General features: G+C 35.6%; 2 protein-coding genes and 1 pseudogene across 3 annotated transcripts; 2 read left to right on the forward strand and 1 right to left on the reverse strand.

The window, feature by feature from the left end:
- Positions 1-3,038: 3,038 nt before the first annotated feature.
- Positions 3,039-7,949, forward strand: LOC142626087 (uncharacterized). 2 transcript variants are annotated; one of them, XM_075799863.1, is made up of 11 exons: positions 3,039-3,525; positions 4,017-5,143; positions 5,213-5,302; positions 5,382-5,840; positions 6,283-6,397; positions 6,484-6,651; positions 6,769-7,022; positions 7,141-7,231; positions 7,325-7,377; positions 7,459-7,542; positions 7,629-7,949. In XM_075799863.1, the coding sequence occupies exons 1-10, from the start codon at positions 3,288-3,290 to the stop codon at positions 7,525-7,527; spliced, it is 2,664 nt and encodes an 887-aa protein (XP_075655978.1). In that variant the 5' UTR covers positions 3,039-3,287; the 3' UTR covers positions 7,528-7,542; positions 7,629-7,949. The 2 variants fall into 2 exon arrangements, with proteins under 2 accessions (XP_075655978.1, XP_075655979.1); XM_075799864.1 differs by having other exon boundaries at positions 3,147-3,525; positions 4,020-5,143.
- Positions 7,950-13,564: 5,615 nt separating this feature from the next.
- Positions 13,565-16,341, reverse strand: LOC142626088 (protein BASIC PENTACYSTEINE6-like). The gene is made up of 3 exons (XM_075799865.1): positions 16,200-16,341; positions 14,907-14,962; positions 13,565-14,655 (listed from the first exon to the last, which is right to left on the reverse strand). The coding sequence occupies exons 2-3, from the start codon at positions 14,907-14,909 to the stop codon at positions 13,804-13,806; spliced, it is 855 nt and encodes a 284-aa protein (XP_075655980.1). The 5' UTR covers positions 14,910-14,962; positions 16,200-16,341; the 3' UTR covers positions 13,565-13,803.
- A 4,266-nt stretch (positions 16,342-20,607) lies between these two features.
- LOC142625262 (zinc finger BED domain-containing protein RICESLEEPER 3-like) lies at positions 20,608-23,314 on the forward strand (annotated as a pseudogene).
- The last annotated feature ends 1,478 nt before the right edge of the window (positions 23,315-24,792 follow it).

A 24,792-nucleotide genomic window follows, 5' to 3' on the forward strand; every position in this document is an offset into this window, starting at 1 on the left:
AATGGTATGATAGGGATTGGGGAGCAAATTCAAAAAATACAGCTAAGGTGCAAGATGCGTTGAATATATTTTATGGCCATTAATAATCTATTCGAGCAAATTTCTCAAGTGGGGTAAAGGGTTAAGTGGGTAGTCTATTTTGAATCTCAATAGTCGACACCTATAGTTGATACTAATGTGCAAGATGAGGAATTAAGGTATAATAGTATTTTTTCTTATTACCTGGCAAAAGAGGATATAAGTTGAGGTGTATGAATTTTTGGTATAGGTAATGGTATGAGAGAGAGTAGGGAGCAAATTCAAAAAAATACAGCTAACGTACAAGATGCGTTGAATATATTTTATGGCCATTAATAATCTATTCAAGCAAATTTCTCAAGTGGGGTAAGGGGTTAAGTGGGTAGTCTACTTTGAATCTCAATAGTCTACACCTATAGTTGATACTAATGTGCAAGATGAGGAATTAATGTATAATAGTATTTTTGCTTATTACCTAGCAAAAGAGGATATAAGTTGAGGTGTATGAAGTTTTGGTCTAGGTAATGGTATGACAGGGATTAGGGAGCAAATTCAAAAAATATAGCTAAGGTGCAAGATGCGTTGAATATATTTTATGGCCATTAATAGTCTATTCAAGAAAATTTCTCAAGTGGGGTAAGGGGTTAAGTGGGTAGTCTATTTTGAATCTCAATAGTCTACACCTATAATTAATACTAATGTGCAAGATGAGGAATTAAGGTAAAATAGTATTTTTGCTTATTACCTAGCAAAAGAGGATAGTGCATAGTGTCAATCAAAGGTTGAATTGATATTTACGGGATGATTGTGAAGATTCATTACATAATATTTTGATATTTTAGATTTAGGGAAAGTGAATTTATCCAAACATCTAATCACTGCACAAGCAAAGTGAGATTTGTTGCCTATTCCTAATTCCATTGTTACTAGGGCAGTCTAAACTCGACCAAAACTCACCTACCAGCCAAAACTATCCATCTTGGAATCGAAACTCAACCAATTTGCTAAGTGCGAAGGCTGGCGACAGTTAAGGAGTTCAAAATTCAATAAGTAACGAGTCAAGTGGCTATTTTGGAGTTCAAAACTCGACGTAAACCGATCTGACTGATGCAAGAGCATAAAGCTCATTGGAAACCTCTGTTCTATGTCAACTAGGGCTGTTTAGAGCACTCATGGTCCCGATCCACCCGTCTAGGCCAACCGACCTGATTCGAAAACCACCTGATCCAACTCATGTGACAGTCGATAGCGGTTTCTGAAGTCCCAAACCCAATTTCAACGGGTTGGTTGGTGATTCATTGCATTGAAACCTGATTTAACTGACCCAACCGATTCCACCACCAAAAGGGCGTTGATATCTACCGTTTAAGGATTTCCTTAGTCAGATCTCGTCAAATCTAGCGAGATCATGCATAGATCAAGTGAGCCAAACACAACCAATTTTCACCCAGATTTGCCAGATTTTTCGACCAAATCTTGGCCAATTGTCATCCAATGAAAAACTAACCAATCCGACCAAACTCTTTGACTAATTGGAGGCGGGTTTCGAAAATGTCCACTCAACTTAGTCGGGTCAATTATGGGTTGGGACAAACTCGACCCAAATTGACTTGTGGACATCCTTACTATCAACCATCACCCTCCCTTTCTCTCTTAACCTCAAATCTAGAAGGATCTCAACCAAATCTGTCGAGATCACTTTGAGTTTTGGTGAGATCTCGCTAGATCCAACTAGATCTGGCAACCAAAATGACCACCCAATCCACCCGCCTAGGCCGACCAACCTAATTCGAAAACCACCAAATCCAACTCATGTGACAGTTGATAGCGGTTTCTGAAGTCCCAAACCCAATTTCAATGGGTTGGTTGGTGATTCATTGCATTGAAACCCGATTTAACCGACCCAACTGATTCCACCACCAAAAGGGCGTTGATATCTACCGTTTAAGGATTTCCTTAGTCAAATCTTGTCAAATCCAATGAGATCATGTATAGATTAGGCGAGCCAAACACGACTGATTTTCACCCAGATTTGCTAGATTTTCGACCAAATCTCGGCCAATTGTCATCTAATGAAAAATTGACCAATCCGACCCAACTCTTTAACTGATTGGCAGCGGGTTTAGAAAATGTCCACTTGACTTGGTCGGGTCAGTTGTGGGTTGGGACAAACTTGACCCGAACTGACTTGTGGACACCCCTACTATCAACCATCACCCTCCCTTTCTCTCTTAACCTCAAATCTAGAAAGATCTCAACCAAATCTTTCGAGATCTCTTTAAGTTTTGGTGAGATCTTGCTAGATCCAACTAGATTTGGCAACCAAAATGACCACCGTCTCACCACTTCTCCTTCACCAGTTTCAACTGAAATTGACCACTATCAATCTAAACCAAAACCAACTCAACCCATGGTTTGTAGTTGTTGGCGGCGAGTCTCTTCATTTGCCACCTGATGTGAGCGAGTTGGTTCCAAATTGAGCACAAACTTGATCTGGAGCTAACTGTGGATAGGCTTAATTATTACATCAACATCTCATTTTATTATTAGGGGTTTCATCTTAGATCCGTTAAGAAGATCATTCTCTACAAAATGTTGAGCTGGTTATGCACAAATTGGTCATAGTTTCAACCTAATAGTTCTTTAATCGAATTTCAAGAGACAATGAATGAAGTTGAAAATGTGAAAGTTGCGTAATTATGGCATGACTTGAATGACTCAAATCAAAACAATAGATAAAAGTTAGGGGTCACAATCCATGTTTTGAAATTTTAAGGGTAAAATAAAAATGACCACCAATGCAATTGCAAACTATAATTCAATTAAATGAAATTTATATTTACAACCGACTTACATGATTCGGCTCGAGATAATATTTTGGGTAAAACAATAGGCCCATGGTCCCTAGCCCATATGATAATGAATATGCAGCCCGGTGATTCACCTATGTACGTGGCGACATCGTCAACGCAAATCATCATAAAAACTCCAAACGACGTAGTTTAGCACGTTGCCCGAACCATAAAAAGTTTTGGAACATAGCCGTTCTTTCCATTTCATAACCTTTTCTTTCTATCTATCTATCGAGTACACGTCGCCTTCCCACTCTATTTATAACTCTACTTCCTTCCAACACTTCCATCTTCCTTCAAAACCGTTAAAAATAAACAAAATTAATTTCCACAATTTTTATGATTTTATCTCTCTCCTGCCTAGGGCTTCAGTTCAATCCCAATTTCGATTGAGGTTTTCCATAATTTTACACAGCAATGAGAACTCGTAACTCGGAAGCCCCTAAATCGGCGGCGAAGAAAACCCCGCCGCCGAAGAAATCCGCCTCCAAATCGCCTCCGGAGTCGGCCGCCGCAGAATCGGCGGCTGCTACTCCGAAAACCGCCGAGACGGTGAAGCGACCCTCCCCCGCCACCAAAGCCAAGCCGGTGAAGAAGAGCGACACCACTCCCAATCCGAGCCCGGCTTCTGATTCCAAGCCTGAACAATCACCAAGTAATTTTCAAATATTTATTTATTTATTTTGTGTACCGAGTTTAGTTTCTAGGTTTACGTAAAGAGCAAAAGAAAGTGACTTGTTCGTAGTTGCGTTTATATGAAATTAGCTGAATCAATTATCAAATAGTCCGATTAGGGTTCATTTAGCAGAACTAACGGCAAATTGGTTTTGATTTGGGAGATAGTAATGGATAATATCATATAGGGTCTAGTTAATCTTAGCTTAAAAGACAGGTTTGGCCTTGAAAGTCTATCCAATGAGCCATTTTAGTCCTTGAAGTTTAAAATGATAGCTAGCCAAATTTTAAACCGATAATTATCACTCTATTGGGACTAAAAGCGATCACTAAAATTGCTTATGTATTTTTGGCTTAAATCTCATGCCTGGGGAAGCTTAGTGTCTATAATTATAATTCGGATAGTTTTCATGTTACTGTTGAAATTGTAATATGAAATTGATGGTCTGCATAACTTATGCGGTTTTGCAGTAGTAGGTGAAGAGCCCAAAGCATCAGCTGATGCTGCTCAGGTGACACCGGGGACGAAAGTTGTTAGAGTGACAAAAACAGTAGCAAAGAGGACCCCGGGAAGAACTAAAACGCCCGCTTTGGTGAGAGCTGTTATGGTGCAGACACCCAATTCTGCTGAATCTATGAAGTCAAATGTTGAAGAATCTCAGGAGGAGGGAGGTGTAGTGGTTATCAGTAAGGAGGAATTTGTTGTTGAAAATGTAGTGGAATCTGTGAAGAATGAAGAAACCTTGATGGAAGTGGAAGGACCGGTTGTTGAACACATTGAAGAATCCGTGAGGAAGGAAGGAGCCATTATTGAAGTAGTAGAACCTATTGTTGTTGAATGTGCTGGAGAATCTGCACAGAACGAACGAGTCACAGTTGAATTGGAAGAACCTGCTGCTAAAAATGTTGTTGAGGAGGAAAGCATGATGAAAGTGCAAGTAGCTTCTATTGCAAATGTTGTTGGTGATTCTTCAAAGCAAGAAGAGCCTATAGCTGAAGTAGTTGTGAAATCAGTTGAGAATGAGGAGACCACTGGTGCGAAGGTGGGGGAGGAAGTTATGGAAAAAGGAAATGATGAGGAAACAAAATATGCTGGAGATAAGGATGAAGCCAATGTTGAGCATGTTAACGTGGAACAAAATGTCATAGAGAAGTTTGGAGGAAAACATACTCAACCTGTAAAGGAGTATGTGATTGATGAGGGAATGGAGGATTACAATGATAGAGTGGACCTGGGAGAACATGGGGAGGAGGAACTTGTTGAGTATGATCCAGAGGAGCCTGTTGACGATGATCTGGAGGAGGATGATCGAGAGGAGCCTGCTGAAGACACCGAGGCATTGGATGAAGAACACAGGGAATTAAATGCTGCTGCGAAGGAGCGTAAGATTAAGAAAGAGCATGAGATATTTGTTGGTGGGTTGGATCGGGATGCAGAGGAGGAAGATGTGAGAAAGGTCTTTGAGAGGATTGGAGAGGTAGTTGAAGTTAGGTTGCATAAGGATCCATCTACAAATAAGAATAAGGGGTATGCATTTGTGACGTTTGCTAATAAGGAGCACGCAAAGCGAGCTTTGTCAGAAATGAAGAACCCTGTTGTATGTAACTATTCATAGTTTTTGTTATCAACATTTATACTTTCAATTCTGATTCCTTTTTGTCCTCAGATTCATGGAAAACGATGTGGAACTGCACCCAGTGAGGACAATGACACATTGTTTATGGGTAACATCTGCAACACATGGACAAAGGAAGCCGTATGTATCAAAGAGTTAGTATTTTCATATTAACTTCTTAGGCTAATGTACTGATTCTTGATACTAAATGGAATGACAGATAAAGCATAAGTTGAAAGAATATGGTGTGGAAGGTGTTGAAAACATAACTCTTGTCCCAGATGTTCAACGAGAAGGGTTGAGCCGGGGTTTTGCGTTCCTTGAGTTTTCTTCTCATGCAGATGCCATGCTTGCATACAAAAGGCTTCAAAAGCCTGATGTTATATTTGGCCACCCTGAGAGAACTGCCAAAGTAGCTTTTGCTGAACCTTTACGTGAACCTGATCCGGAGGTCATGTCCCAGGTGAAGTCTGTATTTCTTGATGGGCTTCCACCACACTGGGATGAAGACCGTGTTAGAGGGTTGCTTAAAGGTTATGGGGAGATTGTACGAATTGTCCTGGCCCGTAATATGTCAACCGCCAAGAGGAAGGATTATGGATTTGTTGATTTCTCTGCCCATGAAGCTGCTGTTGCTTGCGTTGCTGGTATAAACAAAGCAGAACTTGGTGATGGGAAGGTATTTCTTTTAGTTCGATGTGTTTTGATATATCAATCTTTGAAGTATTTATCTTTTGCTTTTTTCTTTTTCTCTCTACTTTATGCATATATCTTAAAAAATAAAATGGTGGATCAGTGATAGGCACCCTGGAACTATATAAAACAGACTGAATGGTTTTAAAACAGACCAGGTAAAAAGAAGTCAGGGCAGAAGGGGGGGTTGGAGGCAATGTCTGTAAAGTAATTGATCTATATACATACATACGGAATAAACATGAGACAGTCTGGATTTCTGTTATATTTATGTTTTCTGCAAGATTTTTATCACTCATATATTTGTAACCGTGTTTATGTAAGTGCTTGGTACACAAGAACAATATATTTTTGCCTAATTTATTGTTAGACTCCTATTGATGTGGTATAAATAAAGTGCATTATGTTGTTGTCATGTAAACTGCTAGATGAAAGTGAAAGCACGGTTGTCAAATCCTTTGCCCAAAACACAGGCTGTGAAGGGTGGAATGTGTGGTGGATTTCGAATTGGCCGTGGCGTTGGTGGAGCAATGTCAAACTTTGGTGATTTGTTTGTTTATTTATTTTTGAGAATTGAAGCTTTGTTGACATTTGTAAGTATTTTTCATTTAATTTCTTGTTGCTTACAGGAAGGGGGTTTGGGCGGGGGGGACAACCCTTCCACCGTGCAAACTTCCAACGAAACAGGGGTTTCTATCGTGGTGGACGTGGTCAAACTGGTAGAATGAATTTTTCGAACGAGTATGATTTCGACAATCAATATGCTGAATTTCATGGGAGACAATTTACTGGACGAGGTTATTTGTCGAGCTCATTCTTTTATTCTCACTTTCTCTGTCTGTCTGTCTCTCAAAAAAGCACATCCAGATAGCTGCTCTCTCAGTTTAATATGTGTGATTATTCTGCAAAAGCAGGGGGAAGAAGGAATTCATTTAGAGGTGGTAATTATGCATCTGGTTCGGGAAGTACAGTTGCTGCCCCATCTAGGTCGAATCTTGATCGTCCCTGGCATAGTGCCCCTGATAGAGGCCGTGGGATGCATGTTCCTTCTAGGAGGCAACCATATTCACCAGAGGGACGCTTGGATAGACCTTTTGGGAGGCATTATGATGACCCTTATCTTTATGATGACAATTCACATGGAATGAAACGCCCGTTTTATATGACGGCAAGTTTTTCTTTTTCTTTTTGGCTTCATTTATTTTAATATAAATTGTGTGTTTTCTTAATCTTAAATGACTTATATAACATTTCTCACTTTTTGAAACAATGCTTCTTGGTTTTAGGACCATGATCCTGATTACATGGAGCCTAGTAGGTTTCGCCAACGTTTGGATTACGCTGATCCAGCAGCTTTCCGTTCAAATCGCTATCGTGGTATGAATTCTATGTTCAGTGGTGATATTTATTTTTCTGGGCATTCTCATTTTTTGAGATTGATAAAAAAAAAAAAATGTTTGAATGTTTCAGATAATTATGGACCTGGCAGCAGTAGCTACCCTCATGATTATTATGGCCCTGATGTGAGCAATCCCTCTTAGCTTATCATATTTGACTTTTATATTGACAACTAATGATGTTATATTATAAATTTACTGTTGCAGTATGGCGGAGCTCCATATTCGTCTTTCTATGGGAGTGACCGCCCATACGGTGGTGGCTACTACTATTAGATTATAAAACCAATGGTAATACTATGATTCCATCTCTAATTTTTAATCATGGTTGTGTTTTCTCTTCTATTAATGTTTGAAAGGTTCATAATTGTGTTTAGGTGGGCTTGGAAATGCGGGATGCACTTTATCAGTGATGAACAAGTGACTTGCTGCTAGAAAGAAAAGTTGAAGTAGCACTATATATTTCCTGAATGTCTTCGTACTACTTTTCCTCCTATTCCTTTCTACTATTTGGTTTTCTCTCTATGAAGTTTTTGGTAGAATTATCCTGAATGTTTCTAGATTAGGCCGTCTCTCAAGGATCTTTTACTAAGAAACTGATGTATTTCTGTATTATGGAGATTGAATGGACCTGCCCTTTAGGCTTAGGTATGAAAAGATTTGAGGATTTTATGATATGAGCTGTTGTGTTAAAGAGCAACAATTTGCTTCATGCTTTGTTGATGATACTAAATTCTGATGCTTATAGAAAACAAATTGGGTGATTTACTTGAAGTAACAAGTTCAGATGAATCAGATTTAGGTTTTAACCTTTTATCAGTGGGGATGCAGAGGTTAAAATTTTAAAATGCAGACGGAGGGTCTTTGGAGAATACCTCTAGTGTTTTATTGGAGAGAGAAAGAGGTTTAATATTTTGTATGCATGACAGAGGATTCATATTGTTTTGATAAAGTATTAAATAAGCAATATTATTGGAGTTACTTATGGTTATGGATTGGGGAGGATCTTGTTCTTCTTAATGTCTACTTGAGTAGAAAGGAAAGGAATTTGGGGGGATGGTCGTTTAACTGTGTTGTCCTTAGTTACATCCAGTTAATCTTTGTGATATCTTGCTGGTTGATGAAATTGTTCATCTGAAAGTATGCCTCTGCATTTTATCTTACAAAATAATGTTGCCGCTTTATAGAATCAAGATATGAAATATTTTGTTTGATGCTTCTGTGGCGAACACAAGTGACAGATCTGGTCAACTATGGTACTTGATCAAGTTCAATAGCATGTGTTTTCTTTCTGTGGGAGATCTCTGTGGTATTTCTACTTAACTTGCATCATTTGGTGTGGTTAAGATCGTAGTTGATTTTTTTAATTTAAATTTTTTGGTGAGACAACAGTCAGAAAGTTTTTAAGGTTTAATTGCATTCTAATTTTGATTTTTACTAAGGCATTGGCAAGTAAAACAATATTGGCGTTCTATCGCGAATTTGAAGTTTGATAGAAAAGAATCTGCTTCTTGAACTTAAGATGGTTGAATTGCTTTCCTAGTTTGTTAGCATTTCTGGTGGTGTTATATGTGCTATTTCTCTGTTCCATTGTGAATTGAAGGCATTAGCTTGAGTGGATTTGGTTTTTTAATTGAAACCAGTCGGTTTCCACTGTATTTCCAATTGAGCATTAGTGAGCTAATTGGTTTGAATTTTTCTGAAAGTACAATAGTCTCTATTTGTGGTGTTAGATGTTATGATTCTATAGATTGTTTTAGGATTGGTTACTATTGGGCGCTGAGACATAGGACATTGTGTTTTTTCATTTTTAGTTGGTGGTCATAGGGACTGTTACTCTGACGGTTTGATGCAAAAATGAGTTTGGATGTATGTCTATATATCTCCCCTTTGAAAATTATGCTGCTTTCTCTTTTTGCTTCATTTACTAATACTAGGTTTTGTGGCCTTTTAAAATTATATGAAAGATCTTTCTTAATTTAAATTTCATTAATAGATTACCAATATCTGGAGTGTGATTAGGGTAGTTTTGGAATGGTAATTTCTAACTTCTCAAGTCTGTCTTATATTTTTCTTGTGCTGAATTTAACCACAAAAAAAAAAAACTTCGTACTTCAATTTCACAATGAATGATGCATTATCTAAAAAATAACAAAGTGTTTTATTACTTCTTGTTGGTGGATTCAACATTTGTTTTTTTGTTTTTCAATTTCACAATAAATGATCCATCATTTCAAAATTTGACCGATAATGACTGATAATTTTGAAATATATTGATGCTTCTAGAAATTTTTTCCCTCAACTTTCCTCCTTTTCATCTTGTCTGCTTACCATCCCTGACTGTTTGATGCAAGGGTGGTTGTGTGGAAAAATCATGTAGAATTTAGTTTCATTTGATAGAATGGGAAAAGTTGAGGTATCTCTTGTGGTGTTTTCTGAAGATTATGACATGCCTTGTATAAGGCTATAAACTCATTGAAAATATTTTAAAAATATGCATTTGGTTACTTCTTAAAGTTGGTGTTTCATAATTTTTATCTATGTTTAAGTGGATGCTTGACAGCAATGGCTCCACAGCTGAGCAAAATGGTGGAGCCTCCTTGCATGGCACTGTAGAATTAAGAGTGGCTTCTTGGCTACCTATTCCAGGTACTTAGACCTGTGCATTTATGACAGCTTTTTGCAAACCTATTGTATGTTTGGCTGTTGGCTACAAAGTGTCATATTTAATTAATGAAGTACCCCCGTCTAATTTTTATCAGTTCTGATGGATACCAAGTTTCAAGATGGTTGTGATGCCTACTTGTAGAGTTTTCTTATTATTTCTTCATCTTTTTTTTATATAACAAAAACATGTATTTTGGGTGACCTAGCTCAGAGTTATGCTAGTGTTAAGTCTCCACATCAAAAAAGCTGGATCAGTGGGCTATTGTAAAATAATGAAAGCTGAACTAGCACCAGATATCACTGCTAGCTTGGTATAAGTTTTTGAATTGATATATAATCTGAAGAATTTGGTCGATTTAGAATTTAATTAAATCATCTGAAGAATATAATCAGCATTGCAGATGACCAATCATTTCAGCCATGTATTAGAAAGTTCTCACTCTATCCTTCCCCCTTTGCTATCAACTTAACTATCTGGTTCTAAATGCTGAAATTTGTTTCTGATCTACCATACAAATTACATTGTACTTTTTTTAATGACCCATTTATCAAAGTTTAAATCTTTATGTAACAGTAGTTTATTTGAGCCGCAAGACACAAGTCTCTAGAAAAGTCTAAGCTTGAGAAATGGATCTACTATGACAATAGTCCAATCGTGGAAAGTTATATGCATTGTGATCGTGGAAGTCATATGCATCCTATCTAAGATATTTCAGTACATGCATGGTGTGTGACCGCATTTTTGTTCTATGCGTATTTTTTATTCTTTCTTGTTATCAGAGCATTAGCATATGTAAAGTCTTGCAAAATAGAAAAAGTAATTGATTTTACACATTTTGAGCAAAAAAAACCCACATCAGTGGGTGTATAATTGTGCATAAATGCACAAGAGCTACAGTAACCGTGCAAATATGCACGGTTACTGTAGTTCTTGCATTTAATATATTAATAATTTCTAAGTCGCTCATCTTTTTTTTTTCCTATCTGCAAAACTAACGCATCCTCTCCCTCATCATGTTCTTTCTTCCTTTGATACACACATTCTCACATACACAAAATCAACTACAAAAATCAACTGCAAAAATAAAAAATCAACCACCAGAACAAAATCGTTGGATCGGTGATCATGGATTGTGGATTGGAGAGGTGATTTGGATCGGTGATGTGGATCAGTGATTGGTAATTGTTAGGTTGGTGTTCGGTGATGTGCGTTTTGATCAGTGATGTGGGTTTTGATGGTTGCGGTGCTTGTGATGGAGATCGGTGGATTGGTGAGGCTTTCATCACCGCCGCCATCGTCACAGCTACATGTGGATCGGTGCTTCTGGGTTTTGATGGTTGTGGTGTTATGATGGAGTGTTGACGGAGATCGGTGGATTGGAGAGGCGTTTTGGGTTTTGATGGTGATGGTGATGTTGATGTTGATCTGACCGACAGAGAAAGAAGAAGAAAGAAGAGGAAGAAAAAGAAAGAGGAAACGGCATAGAGAGAGATAAGGAAGAAGAAAGAAGAGGAAGAATATAAAAAAGAACAGGAGATAAAATAATATTAAAAGAATAATATAAAAATATTATTTATATAAAATGTAGTGTATAATAGATGGATTGACGTAGGGATTTTGTAAAAATAGGTCTGTAAACAGAAAAAGTATTTTTTTTTTTGTAAAATAGATGATAAGTTTGCATTCGATGACGTGGATGCTCACGTAAAAAAAAAAAATAAATGAGACTCTAATTTGACTTGAACTTGAGTTTTCGGTTTGGGCCAGCTAATCTTGTATACTTTAATTAATGCGTGCCATCACATGGGGTTTTTTTTAAGGTTGATACGATCTGTTTTATTGATTTGCCATGGGGCCCGATTGAGCAGGTTGAGTAATTGAGTTGCCAAGAAATAAATTCTGAACATAAATACACATCTGTGGCTTCTTCCGTGTATTATCTAATTCAATTATCTATCAATGGCCTTGTGATCTAATGATAATTCCAATCCCACTTGAAAATGTACTTTCTTGAAAGGGTCTTGAAGTTTGATATGACTGCAAAATTATACAGGGATCAACTGTTTGGGGAAAGAAGAAGCTGAAGAAAAAGCTAAAAGAGTCATTTTGATTGATTATCTATTATTATATCAATCTTGAAAACAATTGTAAAATGCAAATGAATGTATCCCACGCTAGTTTCTGAATCCCCAAATTATCATATACAGCTTAAGATTATAATTTTAATCACACAAGCCTATGTACCTTGATGTAAAAAGAACTAAAAAGATATGAACGTTAACGGTAAAGCATAGGAAAATTGCGGATTTTTTTATTTTTTGTGTGAGCAAAAATAGACTATTAATTCCTAAAGTTTACTTAATAAGTGCTTTTAATCTCTAAAGTTTCAAATGAGTGCTATTATTCTTTAAAGTTTAGAAAATGACCTTGATTGGTCATTCTATCAACTTCTGTTAAATTTTATTGTTTATGTATTCTATCAAAATAGTGATGTGTTATTTTTTATTATGATGTGGCAACGATTTTTATTATTAACAAATTACATGATGTGGCAAATCCACCACCCACCACCCTCCAATCCCAAGTTCTCTCTTCCGATCCCAGTGGCCAGTGCCTCATGTCCGCCATTTACCAGTGCAATGTGAATGCCCAGTTATTTGGTCTCAGCTAAAATTTCAACAATGGGCCAAGTAAAAGTTCTCACAGAGAAGCGTGAAGGCTAAGATTTATGAAGAAGAAAGTAGTGCAGCAAATATCAAGAACAGAGAAACTGAGAGACAGCTCCATGAGAGAAAGAATGAAAGTTGTATTCTCTCTTAATTATAATTATAAATTTACAATATACAATCCCAAATTCAACCTCCATGAAACAAACTCAACTTCCATAAAGAGCAACAATCCATATTGGACGAAGATCAACCCAAGATCTAAGCTTGAATTACGCAACCCATTACAAAACGTCTCCTATGAAGACCAATAACCCCAGCTACGACAAATTAAATCTGGCTATAAATCTTGAAGTGGGTCTCTTTGGAAACAAGCTCAGCCATAATAAATCACAAAAAAAAAAAAAAAAAAAATTTGGGTCTGTTAGAGAACAAGTTTAAGCTCACAAAACCTAAAAAAACACAAGGGGTGATTTTAAAATATGGACTCAATTGGAATCTAGGGTATTCATTTGGTTGCTTTTCATGGCTGTTGAATTTGTTTGAGATCGTTGCTGATGTCGTCAGTGACGAGGAGGGCGGTTGGGGGCAGAACCAAGAGGAGAGAGTGAAGTACTGACCGGAGCCATCTGTGGCGCCTGAGACAATGGCAGACTTGAGGCCGGAAAAGAAAAACTTGGGATGACAGAGAGCATGGTGCGTTTGCTGATATGTAATTTGTTAATAATAAAATTTGTTGCCACAATATTAAAAAAAAAATTGACACATCGCTACTCCACCGATGGAAGTTGAAGAAGGGACTAACAACGCTCATTTTATAAACTCCAAAGACCAATAATACTCACTTGAAATTTTAGGGATCAAAAGCACTCAGCAAATAAACTTTAGGGACTAAAATTGTATTTTCACCTTTTTTTTTTTCATGACAGATAATGCTACTCAATCACTGCTCAATAAAAAATTTGAGTACTGTCTGCCCTCAGGTGAATTTCCTTTTAGCTTTCTTTTTTCACGGTAAGAAAAAATGTTTATAAGCAAACAAAAGTAAGATTTATAACAGCAAAGCTGCCTATAGAATAGCCTAATAGACATAACTGTGAATGATTAGCATATCATCTCTGTTTTGCCCATTTCCCTAACAAAAAATTTGGACACTGACCTTGTTACTATAATTCTTCTTCCATCCTTTACCAAATCGGCAAATCCTACATTTACAAGCTACTTGATGGTACTATAGCGATTAGTCCCATGCTTGCCCCAGTGATTCTTAAGGTCTACTGGAGCAGACAAGTTATGACCATCATCCATAAGCCGACAAAGTAGTTTAGAAAAGACACTACCACTCATCTTCCGGCCTCCTACACGGGCGCGGCGCTTATTGGGCACATGGGGCAGTGGATACATTGACATCTTGGTTGTGCAGCATGCCGATTGCCATCCACCATTTCCCCACTTATAGCATTGCTGAACTTCTCCAGTGCAAGAGCAAACGGGCGCTGGCATTGTGGACTCATCAAAATTGACCTTGTTCAAACCCGAATTAGTTTCCCACTCAATCTCTGACATACCAAGCTGACTGTCTATCCCATTGCCACCAAAATCATGCTCGTCTTTCCATCCACTTGATGTGGAGGTAGTAACCTGCTTTCTTGCATCTACGGCACCTCTCCTGCCCTTTCTGAAAGACTTGATGACCCCAGAAGCTACAGCAGAAGTTGATAATGCATCACTTAGAGGAACATTCCTAGTAGATAGTGCAGCTTCAGACAACTGATGGTGCCCATGTTTTGGTCCAGGAGAGATTCCCTTTCCTAGCGAAACTGTGATTGATTTATCATCATTCATAGAGCTTTCTCTGAAGTACAAAGCATTAAGAGCATCGTAGCTTTCCAATATAAGTTTGTGTTCCACAATTGCTGCATCCCGCTCCTGGTTTGCTCTGTCTCGCTCAGCAAGAGCTTCTTCCTTTTCAAAAACCGCAATTTTTAGTTCTTGGATAGCCATATCACGTTCTTGGACAGCAACATCCTTCTCAGCCACAATGGTCATATACGTTTGCATCAAATGCTCCTTAATCACATTATGACAAAAAGTCAGTGCAAATTCAGTTAATCACATCTTCTAATCCCATTTGTCATAAATCAGAGGCTGATATGTAAACCAAAAGCTCACTCAGCTATAAACAGCTTTCATACAGATTGAATTTTTCCATATTTCAAATTAGGAAGAATTTCCATGTTAACAACAGTGATAATTTTGAAAAGCACCCACTGTATTTGGAAGCATATATAAGAACCAATACAGGGAAGTAAAGATCATACCATCAGCAGCTACTGTAGAAGTCAAAGCTATAAATCCATCCTCAAACATTACCTTTCTGCAGCAGTAAAAGGCACAAAATCTTAGATCAAGGTGGAAGAAAAGGATGCCAACGACAGGGCTGACAAACTCAAAAATTTTCCCAAGGACAATGTTTCTTTAGTGCTTAAGAATTTCACAAGTATAGGAATTATTCAATGATACACAAATGGTGTACTATTGAACATTCCAGTTAAGTTTCTCATTGCAATCACTGTCAAGTACATCTACGTTGTACCCAAAAGGACTAGTCAAGTTACAATTATGACTAGTTTGGATTGAGGGGGAGCAGAGGGAAGTAGATTAGAGTTGAGTTGGCCAAAAATTGGTGTTGTTTCCGACCAACTCTACTCTACTTCTCTCTGTTCTCCTTCCCTTCCCCTCAATCCAAACTGGCCTTTAGAGCTTCTCGTAATAACTCAATTCAACTTAGCATATAACCAAGAGACTCAACACGCAATTATCAAACCCATTCCACATAATCCAAGGTATTGCAATCACAGCCTCATATAATCCTAGGCCTAAGATTTTCACTAAAGTAACCCATTGGGCACCACGCTACTTCCCACATATATATTTTTCCTAAGATTGTTTCTTTTATTATCTGTTTCTTTGTTCTGCAGCTGCTATTATAAACAAGAAAGGGATGCCAACACCACCAAGTTTTACATCAAAGTCAACAGCTTATTAGCTAAATCATAACAACACCGGGGACCTTGAATTTGCAATATATAATTACTTAAAATAACATTATATATTGGCTCCACTGCAAAAGCCTAACAACATCTCCCTTAGCTTCTCTCTATTGTTGTTATTAAGCCATATTGCTCTTTTTTAAAAAAAAAAAAAAAAACTGATATCATTTTACATAAAAAAAAAAAAAGGAAAAAATGGAAAGACATGATAGGAACAGTTAGAAATTACACATATGCAAACAATCCGTTGACAAATGAAAAATTCATAAAATACCACGAAATAATTTTTAGAAAAATAAAAAATCATAAGGATTATAGTCAAGCTCAGAAATAAGAGTAAACACAATGATAACTATATAGTACATAAGAAATTTTCCTGTATTTAAATTTCCTCAGATCATGTAAGAGTTTGAAATTTTAATACTTACGGCACAAAAAGATACTAACAAGGAACAACTGAATGTACAAGAATATAACAATACAAACTATATTGAATCTTATTCTGATAAAATTTGTAATAAATTTTTTAAAAAAAAGTGGGAATTAGAACACGAAGCTTACCAGAGAGAGAGAAAGAGTCAAGACTCAAAATAGAGAAGAAACGCGGAGTTAAAATTGAAAACTTTTTTTTGTTTTTTTTGTTTGTTTGTTGGGTTCTTCTTTGAAAGTTTGGGAGAGGCGGTCTCTCTTCCTAGGCTCCTAGCTAGCTGTTTGTCCGTCTGTCCATTTTGACAAGTTAAGGTTTATTAAGAAGGGGCGGCAATACGACCACGTTTCAGCTTTTTCAGTCTTTTATAAAAAAAAAAAATAAGAAAGAAAGAAAGAAAGAAAAGTAATGTAATGTAATGATATCAAACAAAACTATTTACAAGTTACAAGAGCATCGTTTTGGTCAGCGTTGCTGGAAGGGATGAGGAATCATAATAATAACTCATGACTAATGACCCATGACTTTATCACACACACACTCTCTCGTTCCTCCAATCAGACAAAACAAACGTACTCCTTTGGATTGGAGCAGTCTCTTTTAGTCTACGGACCTTTTTTTTTTTTTTTTTTCTTTGAGAAAAGTCTACGGACCTGTTAAGTGTTAACAGGTCTTTATTATAATTAAAATTGGACCATTTCGTGCATTGCAAAACACGTGGTCAAGCACGGTGTACTTTAAAGAAGCATTATCAACGACGTGTACCAGCGAGTAACGTGCGTTTACCACCTAATTAGTCTTTATTTTTATGCATAATATATATATATAGTAAAGTAATACAAAATTTGTATAAATAAATGGTCATTATAAAACTTAAATGATAGTTTATACAAAATTTAATAAAAATAATTTCGCATATTGACAAAAAAAAAACACTTAAATACATAAAATTTTATAATTGTTGCGTGATAATCTTATTGTCTACAAGTTACACCTCTTTTAATATTTTAGTTCAAAAAAAAATATTTGAGCTTTTCTTTTTTATTTGTAAAAGCCTAACATATTATTAAGGGAACCAAAGTTTAAGGACAAAATTTACTACAAACTTAGTTATAGTTTAAAGTTACAACTCTCACTAAACGAATTAACATGATTGCATATTTTAAAAATCTAATTATTGAATTGCATATTATTTAAGTTTTTAAAACACATGTTAAATTTCATATTAATTGGATGTTATTTACTATTCGATCTATAAACTTATATTTTATATTTAATTTTAGATTATAGAAACTCAAAATTTAAATATTTGATTGATAACATAACTATTGATTTTTTATTTTTTTGATATTTTGCAATCATGGAGAATATAAAAAGAGAATGTAATTCAACGATGAATTTTTCGAAATTCACATTCAATAAAAAAAATGCTAAAATGCAGAATTCAACCTCTAAGTTTCTTTAAAATTCATTTGAGTTCTCTAACTTTGCTTTCGTTCATTTTAGTCCTCTAAGTTTCAGATTTATTCATTTAAGGCATTTTTGTCAACTTTTGTTAAATTTTTTTTGGAAAAAAGATCTGGAAAATATTTTTCAATCATTAATTAAATTTTTTTAATTAAAAAATTTGAAGAGAAATTTGAAAAATTAGAAAATTAACCACAATATATAGCAAAAGTTGATGGAAAAATATTAATTGAATAAACTTAAAAATTAGAGGACTAAAATGAACGAAAGTAAAGTTAAAAGGTTAAAATAAATTTTGGTAAAACATAGAGGATGTGTTTTGCATTTTAGTAAAAAGAAATATTAAGTGGAGTTGTAGCCTTATTCTATAGCCTAGTTTGTTGCCAAAATTTGTCGAAAATTTATTTATGTTGAGCCTAGAAAAATTTAGGGTAGTTACAAATTTATTTTAAATATAAAAAATCATAAATTTTTTTAAAATTTATATATAATAACATTTTTTTTTTCATGTCAGGGTAGTCTTGTGACTAGAGGTGGCAATTTTTATTCATATTCATGAACCCACTTATATAACCACCTCATTTGGATAAGTCTTAACCCAACTCATTTGAATATTTGAGTTAAATGAGTAAATACCCACTAGGTTATTTAATTAGATAGATCTAAATAGATAAGCCCACTAATACCTACTAAACCCATCTAAAATCTAAAATTTAAATAAACAACATAAACTCTAATTATCTAAACCAAAAAATTCGGCAAGCTCTTAGTCTCACTCTCCTTAACATTAAATTCATACTTTCGCTCAAATTTTCTCAATAACCAAACAAGTTAGAACTTCAAACTAAGGAAAATCTAGAGAGAGATGGAAGGTACTTGAAGAGCAGATTTAAGGTCGGGCTTCGACAATGGCGTAGAAGTGAGAAGGCATCGTTGAAGGTCATGTCTATTCGTCCCTCTCGCTCACTTTCCCTCTTAGAAACTTGTTGAAGGCCATATTAGAGTGCAACATGAACTAGGTTTCCAATCTTCACATCAGATTTCTCAGGTAAGTCACTCAATTCTTGGGTTGAGTTCTAAATTAAAGTTTTCGAGAAATTTGGGTTTGGGGTTTTCAGAGACCAACAAAAATATTCAGGTTTTTGCTATAATTTCTTGTGTAGACGAAGGGAGACACGGCTAAGTCAGGTCTGGTGATGAGTTTGTAGATTCTTGGAAACAAAAACTGTCTACTGCCCTTTTGTTTCAAGTAAATCTCTTTCATAGATTGTGGTGGACCATTTAGGAATGAGAAATTCAATTTCTCTAGTGAGTATAGAGTAAACTAGTGATTATGGGTAAACTCAAAACGGTTTATTAAGATTGGATTTACTAAATAGCAACGCAAGAAGTTTTTGCAAGACCGACCCTAAATTGGAGGATTAGAAAGATGACTATTGCTTTCCAATTGGCTGTTTTTGCATTAAAGCAAATTTACCAATGAATTGCGAAATGCTATGGTTTTGAAATATGATTTCTTAATTTATTCAAAAGTAATTTGCATGATTATGCACCCCAACAAGGGGCAGTACATGAATATTCACCTGTTGTCCATCCACTACGCCTTTCAGCTTGATCTTAGGCCCTGACTCACCCTTCGTGGACGAACCTTGCGGAAGAAGTAATGACGGTATCTGGGGAATAAGCATCTGCTAACTCTATGCCAGCAGCCGTGGTAATACAGAGGATGCAAGCGTTTTCCGGCAGAGTCGAAGTATAGTGTTGAACAAGTAGGTGTAACTGTGGAGTTCTATGGTGGCAAACTGAATGGAGTCAATTATAGTGATCCTGCTACTGTGAAAAAATATGCCTTTTTACTCTCTGTTGCTATATAATTCTTGTTAACAGGTTTTTGTATGTCTTTTTCTTTTCTGGGTGTTTGATAATTTGCATCTATCCTCTTTTACTTTTTGGGGTTCTGTTCAAATTGTCACCTATATTTATGCCTTTTGTGATTTTGGTTGATTTGTGATAAGGATAATTTTGTAATTAGCCCGTGACGAAACAAAGAGCGACGGATATAATAAGGTCGTCAGCTTCACTCCTATGAAACTACCTTCTTGCAAAGTCTACAGCTTCACCTCATACCTGACAGCTGCATCTTGAGCACAGTAAGCTTACGATAGTAAACTGAAGGATAAGCTGAAGACATCAAGCTAAAGGAAGTAAGCTGAAGACATCAAGCTGAAGGTAGTAAGCTGAAGACATCAAGCTAAAGGAAGTAAGCTGAAGACATCAAGCTGAAGGTAGTAAGCTGAAGACATCAAGCTAAAGGAAGTAAGCTGAAGACATCAAGCTGAAGGTAGTAAGCTGAAGACATCAAGCTAAAGGGATAAGCTGAAGGTAGTAAGCTGAGGCTAGTAAGCTGAAGGTAGTACATGAATCTCCGATGAGTCTGACGTCGAGCCCAATGAGTCCGTTGGGCTTGTTTGTTGCGAGGGACTGCATCTCAAAATCTACAGCTTCATAATAGAGCTAATGACTTTAATTATAAGCTAACGACCCTGAAAATGGACGATGCTGTAGGCTGACGAGAATAAGCTGAAGAGGTTAATTAAACCTCCATCCATAGCCTTACTTGATCTCCACACATACATGTATAAGGAGAGTTCTTGCGCTACACGCCTAACTCTAATTAAGAAGACTCCTATAAGGAAAAAAAAAAAACTCTAAGAGATACGCAAAATCCACGAGTTACTCTCCTAGAAGGAAAGAACTTCTTGACCAAGGCATGAATTTCGGCCCTACACTATTATAAATACCCCAAAACCCTCACAAAGCAAGGTACGCATGATTCACCCCAGCTCTGGTATTCTAGAGTTACGAACAAGAGATTTCTCTAACTTGACCGTCGGAGGGTATTTGGCCGGTACCACACCGGTACACCTCTTAAGGTCTTCAGCTTTTGTGTTGTGCAGTTTCTAGTCAAAGGCACGTGAGGACCGTGTAACTTACTGACGATTTTCGGCATCATCAATTTGAAATATATATTTATAGAAATTTTCATTTTGATTGTCTTATCTTTTAAGGTGAACCATGTCTGTAACTGAAGGGATGGATGAATTTGAATAAACAGATTCAAGTGTTAGCAAAAGAAGTAAGGGTAAGACTTCTGAAGTGTGGAATGATTTTGAAATATTACCTTTATATGAAGATGGCTATCGAAAAGTCAAGTGTAAAAAATGGACTAATATTTTAACGGCAGACAAGGAGAATGAGATTAGTAATTTACGCCGTCATGCTAAGAAATGTCATCAAGAAAATGACAATGGGCCTTATCATCCTCCCTTCATCAAGATATGTATTTTGAAAAGATTGCAATGGCAATTATTAAGCATAATTACTCATTTTCATTTCGAAGCATAAGATTAATAGAGAGATTCATATCCTTCTAAATCTTGATGTTAAGCCAATATCTAGGGATACAACAAAGTCTGATGTTTAGAAAATATATAATAGACAAAAAGAAAATCCCAGACATGCTTTAGAGTTAGTCCCAGCAGGATTTGCTTAATATCAGATTTGTGGAAATCTTCCACAATAGATGAGTACATGATTCTCACTGCACATTACATTGATACAAATTGGGAGTTGCAAATGATGGTTTTATGTTTTTCTCCTATGCCACCTCCTCGTAGTGGTAAGATTTTGGCAAAGAGATTGTTTAACATTTTAAAAGAATGGGGCATTGAGAAAAAAGTATTTACAATCACTTTAAAAAATGCTTCTTACAATGAAACCTTGGTGAATAGTTTGAAGAAAAACCCTTCTTTTAGATCATCTTTACCTTGTAGTGGTGAGTTCTTTCGTATTTTATGTGGTGCTCATATTTTAAACCTTATTGTACAAGAAGGTTATAAATTATAGAGCAACTTGTAAGAAAGTGCGACAAGATGTGCCAACAAGATGTAATTTGACATATTTAATGATTGACACTGCTGTTATATTTTGGGATGCATTTCACAATATGAGTATTGTTGATGGAAGCTTTCGCACTTGTCCCTCAAATGATGAATGGGATAAGTCCTGAAAAATAGCATCATTTTTTAAGCCATTTTATGACATCACCACTCTCTTTTCAAGCACTCAATATCCTACTGCCAACTTATACCTTCATGGAGTATGGAAAATTCATTTGCATATTTTAGAAGAGATGGAAGATGATGATATAGTAATTAGTGACATGGAAAAAATCATGAAAGAAAATTTTGATAAATATTGGGATTGTTACAGCATTGTGCTATCATTTGCTGTAATTTTAGATCCTCGGTATAAGTTGCAATTTGTGGAGTTCAGTTATAGACAACTTTATGACACTAATGGGACAAAAATGGTGATGGATCTTCGTGACAAGTTATATTTCATTTTCGATAGATATTTACGCACCACTAATTATGAAGTACACAATATGGCTGAAAATGCATCTAGTAGTGGTGCTAATGAGAAGGTGAGAGATGTTGATATTGTTGGTTGTGATATATTTGAGAGTCAAATTTTTGGTTCAATTGATAGTAAGTCACAATTAGATGTGTACTTGGAAGAGACCTGGTTTGACCATAACACTCATATGTACTTGGATATTCTTCAATATTGGAAATTAAATTGTAGTCGCTTTCCAGAACTTTCACTAATGGCTCGTGACATTATGAGCATTCCTATCACTACCATTGCCTTAGAGTCTGCGTTTTGCATTGGTGGTTGAATTCTTGATAAGTACTGCAGTTGTCTATTGCTACAAAATGCAGAGGCTTTGTTATGTTCTCGCAGCTGGTTGTTTTGTGGGCATGATAAATCTCTTTTTCATCTATTTCTAATTTTTATTAAATTATGCATTCTCCCTTTTGAACACCTAAACATTTCTAGACACATTACATATAATGATGAGGTTTGGGTAATTTTAATAATTCTAGCTCAATTAGTTCTAATTAAATGCCAAGTATTTTTTCTGGACTATTTGTTGTTTTTAATTTATTTCTTGGTTTTCTTATTCTTGTACTGCATTTGGATTTGGCTGAAAGATATATGATAGGAGCTTGTGAATTTTTTCACTGGTGATATTAATCAATATTAATGAATGGTATTTGATCCATAATCCTGTTTTTATAATCTGTGGCAATCAAGTGAGTACAAATCAAAAGAATGATTGTTCTTTGAATGGTTTTAGAAGTAGATTGTTCATTGCATAAGAAATTTAACAAGGATAGATTAGGAGATGATAGTGAAGCTTTGGTGCTCTTTAGTATGAAAGTGTCCTTAACTCATGGCGAACCTCATAACTGTTAAATTGGGCGGTAAGTTAAAAATAATGTAATTAGTTCGGGGAAATACTTACAATGACTAACAATTTGTTTTTGAGTTGCGTTTGTTCAATTCTTAGTAATGATTTATATGTGGACTGACTTTTAAAGAGAACGTTGGATCACGTGATGAATATATTTAAATTTCTCATTATATCTTCATGTGGTAGAAGTTTATGAGGTAGGAATCATATCAGTAGGAATTGGTGGTGCAGGACCTAAAATTGAGCCTTTGTTGTGCAGGGGGTTGATGGTTTTTTTTTTAAGCCATATAGCCAACTGATGAAGATATTGGAACAATTGGACGTAAGTAGAAACTTTATGCTGCATAAGTTTCAAAATGAATTTCTTTTGTTATTGAATTTCAGTTTGAAGCTTTAGTGACTAAAGAGAATTTGTTCACTGTTGAGTTACAAAGTTTAAGCGCTTACATTGTTAATAAATGAGATGCTATAATATTAAACTTTAATCCTTTAACTCACGTTCAAATAGCTAGCAGAGCAATGATAACAACTATTTTGGTGAATTTACTTGCTACAATGAGTTGTAGATTCAATAAGGTTGTTTTTTGGTTGATTGAGGATGTTAAAAGCCATTTATCAAAGATTTTAGTGGTACCCTTCTCATAAGTTGTTACTATGATTTTTTTCATGTTCAATTAGTTTGTTTCATTATTGAGCTAAGTTGGAAATAGAGAAATCTAGCTAACAACTTTGTTTTTGTAGAGTATAGGTTTCACAATTCACATAGATATATTGTTTAGTTGTTGGTGCATTTTTGCAAGAATGTGAAAAAACAACTTTAGTCTCTTGTTTAGCTCACCTCCTTTCTTCTCCTTTTTTAGATTAGTAGAGGATATTAATCCTTTGGATTTTCTTATTTACAAGTGGAATTTTTAATATAGTTCTACTCAATAGGATGGAGAGGGGTTTTCTAGTCATTGTCTCTTTCTTCTCAAACCTTGTTATGAATCAAATGTATATTTATATCTTATTTTTAATATATTTCTATCAGAATTGTGCTCTTTTTAGTAATGATTTATATATTATTTTTGAGCATTTAGCTGCTTATAATAAGCCAGATGTATATTCTTGTAGTCCTTTAGACATTTACTTATTTTCAATTTCTCTCTCTTGGGTATATTTGTATGTGTGCTATTCCTTTAGTGCTATGCTCTGTATATACGGGTGTAGAAGTTTGTAATTGGTCTTTTCTGATGGTTCTTGTATATAATTACTTGTTGTGTTTCTTCCCTCTTCATTTTGATTTAGTGTTGCTCATTCATCTTATTTCAATGGTCTGCTAGTTTTTCTTATATTTTAAACACTAGATGATTTTTATAATGCTCCCTTGGATGCAATAAATAAAGTTTTATCATGCACGGTTTGCGTTAATGTTATTACATCATTTTCCTTGGAGTGAAGAAATTAATGTTTTGGGCAATATATTGTCTTATCAAGAAATATTATATTGTCCTATCAAGAAATTAACGTTTTGGGCATGATATTGTCTTATGAAGAAAATAGAGATAAAAAAAAAAAATCGCCTTATTGATTTGCCCATTAGGAAAAGGAAAAAACAAAGAAAAAAAGAAGAAGATATTTGTCACTAATCAAATGTTATTATCTTGGGAATTTTTGGATTTTTAGTGTCTTTTGTGTAATTTTGGACATTTTAAGGGTATTTTGGTAATTTTGGATGTCCAAGGGTACATTGGTAATTTTAGAAGTGTAGGGTATTTGGGTCATTTTGGGTTAAATGGGTGGATTATTAATTAAATGGGTTGAGCGGGTAATGGGTATAATTTATATATAAATGGGTCATAAATGGATAAATGAGTAATTACACATCCAACCCACCCATTTACCACTCGTACCTGTGACTATCCTAGCATCAACATAGAGCTACTCCCTGGTTTTAGTTT

Source organism: Castanea sativa, chromosome 2, assembly GCF_040712315.1.
Source record: "Castanea sativa cultivar Marrone di Chiusa Pesio chromosome 2, ASM4071231v1".
NCBI classification, from domain to species: Eukaryota; Viridiplantae; Streptophyta; class Magnoliopsida; order Fagales; family Fagaceae; genus Castanea; species Castanea sativa.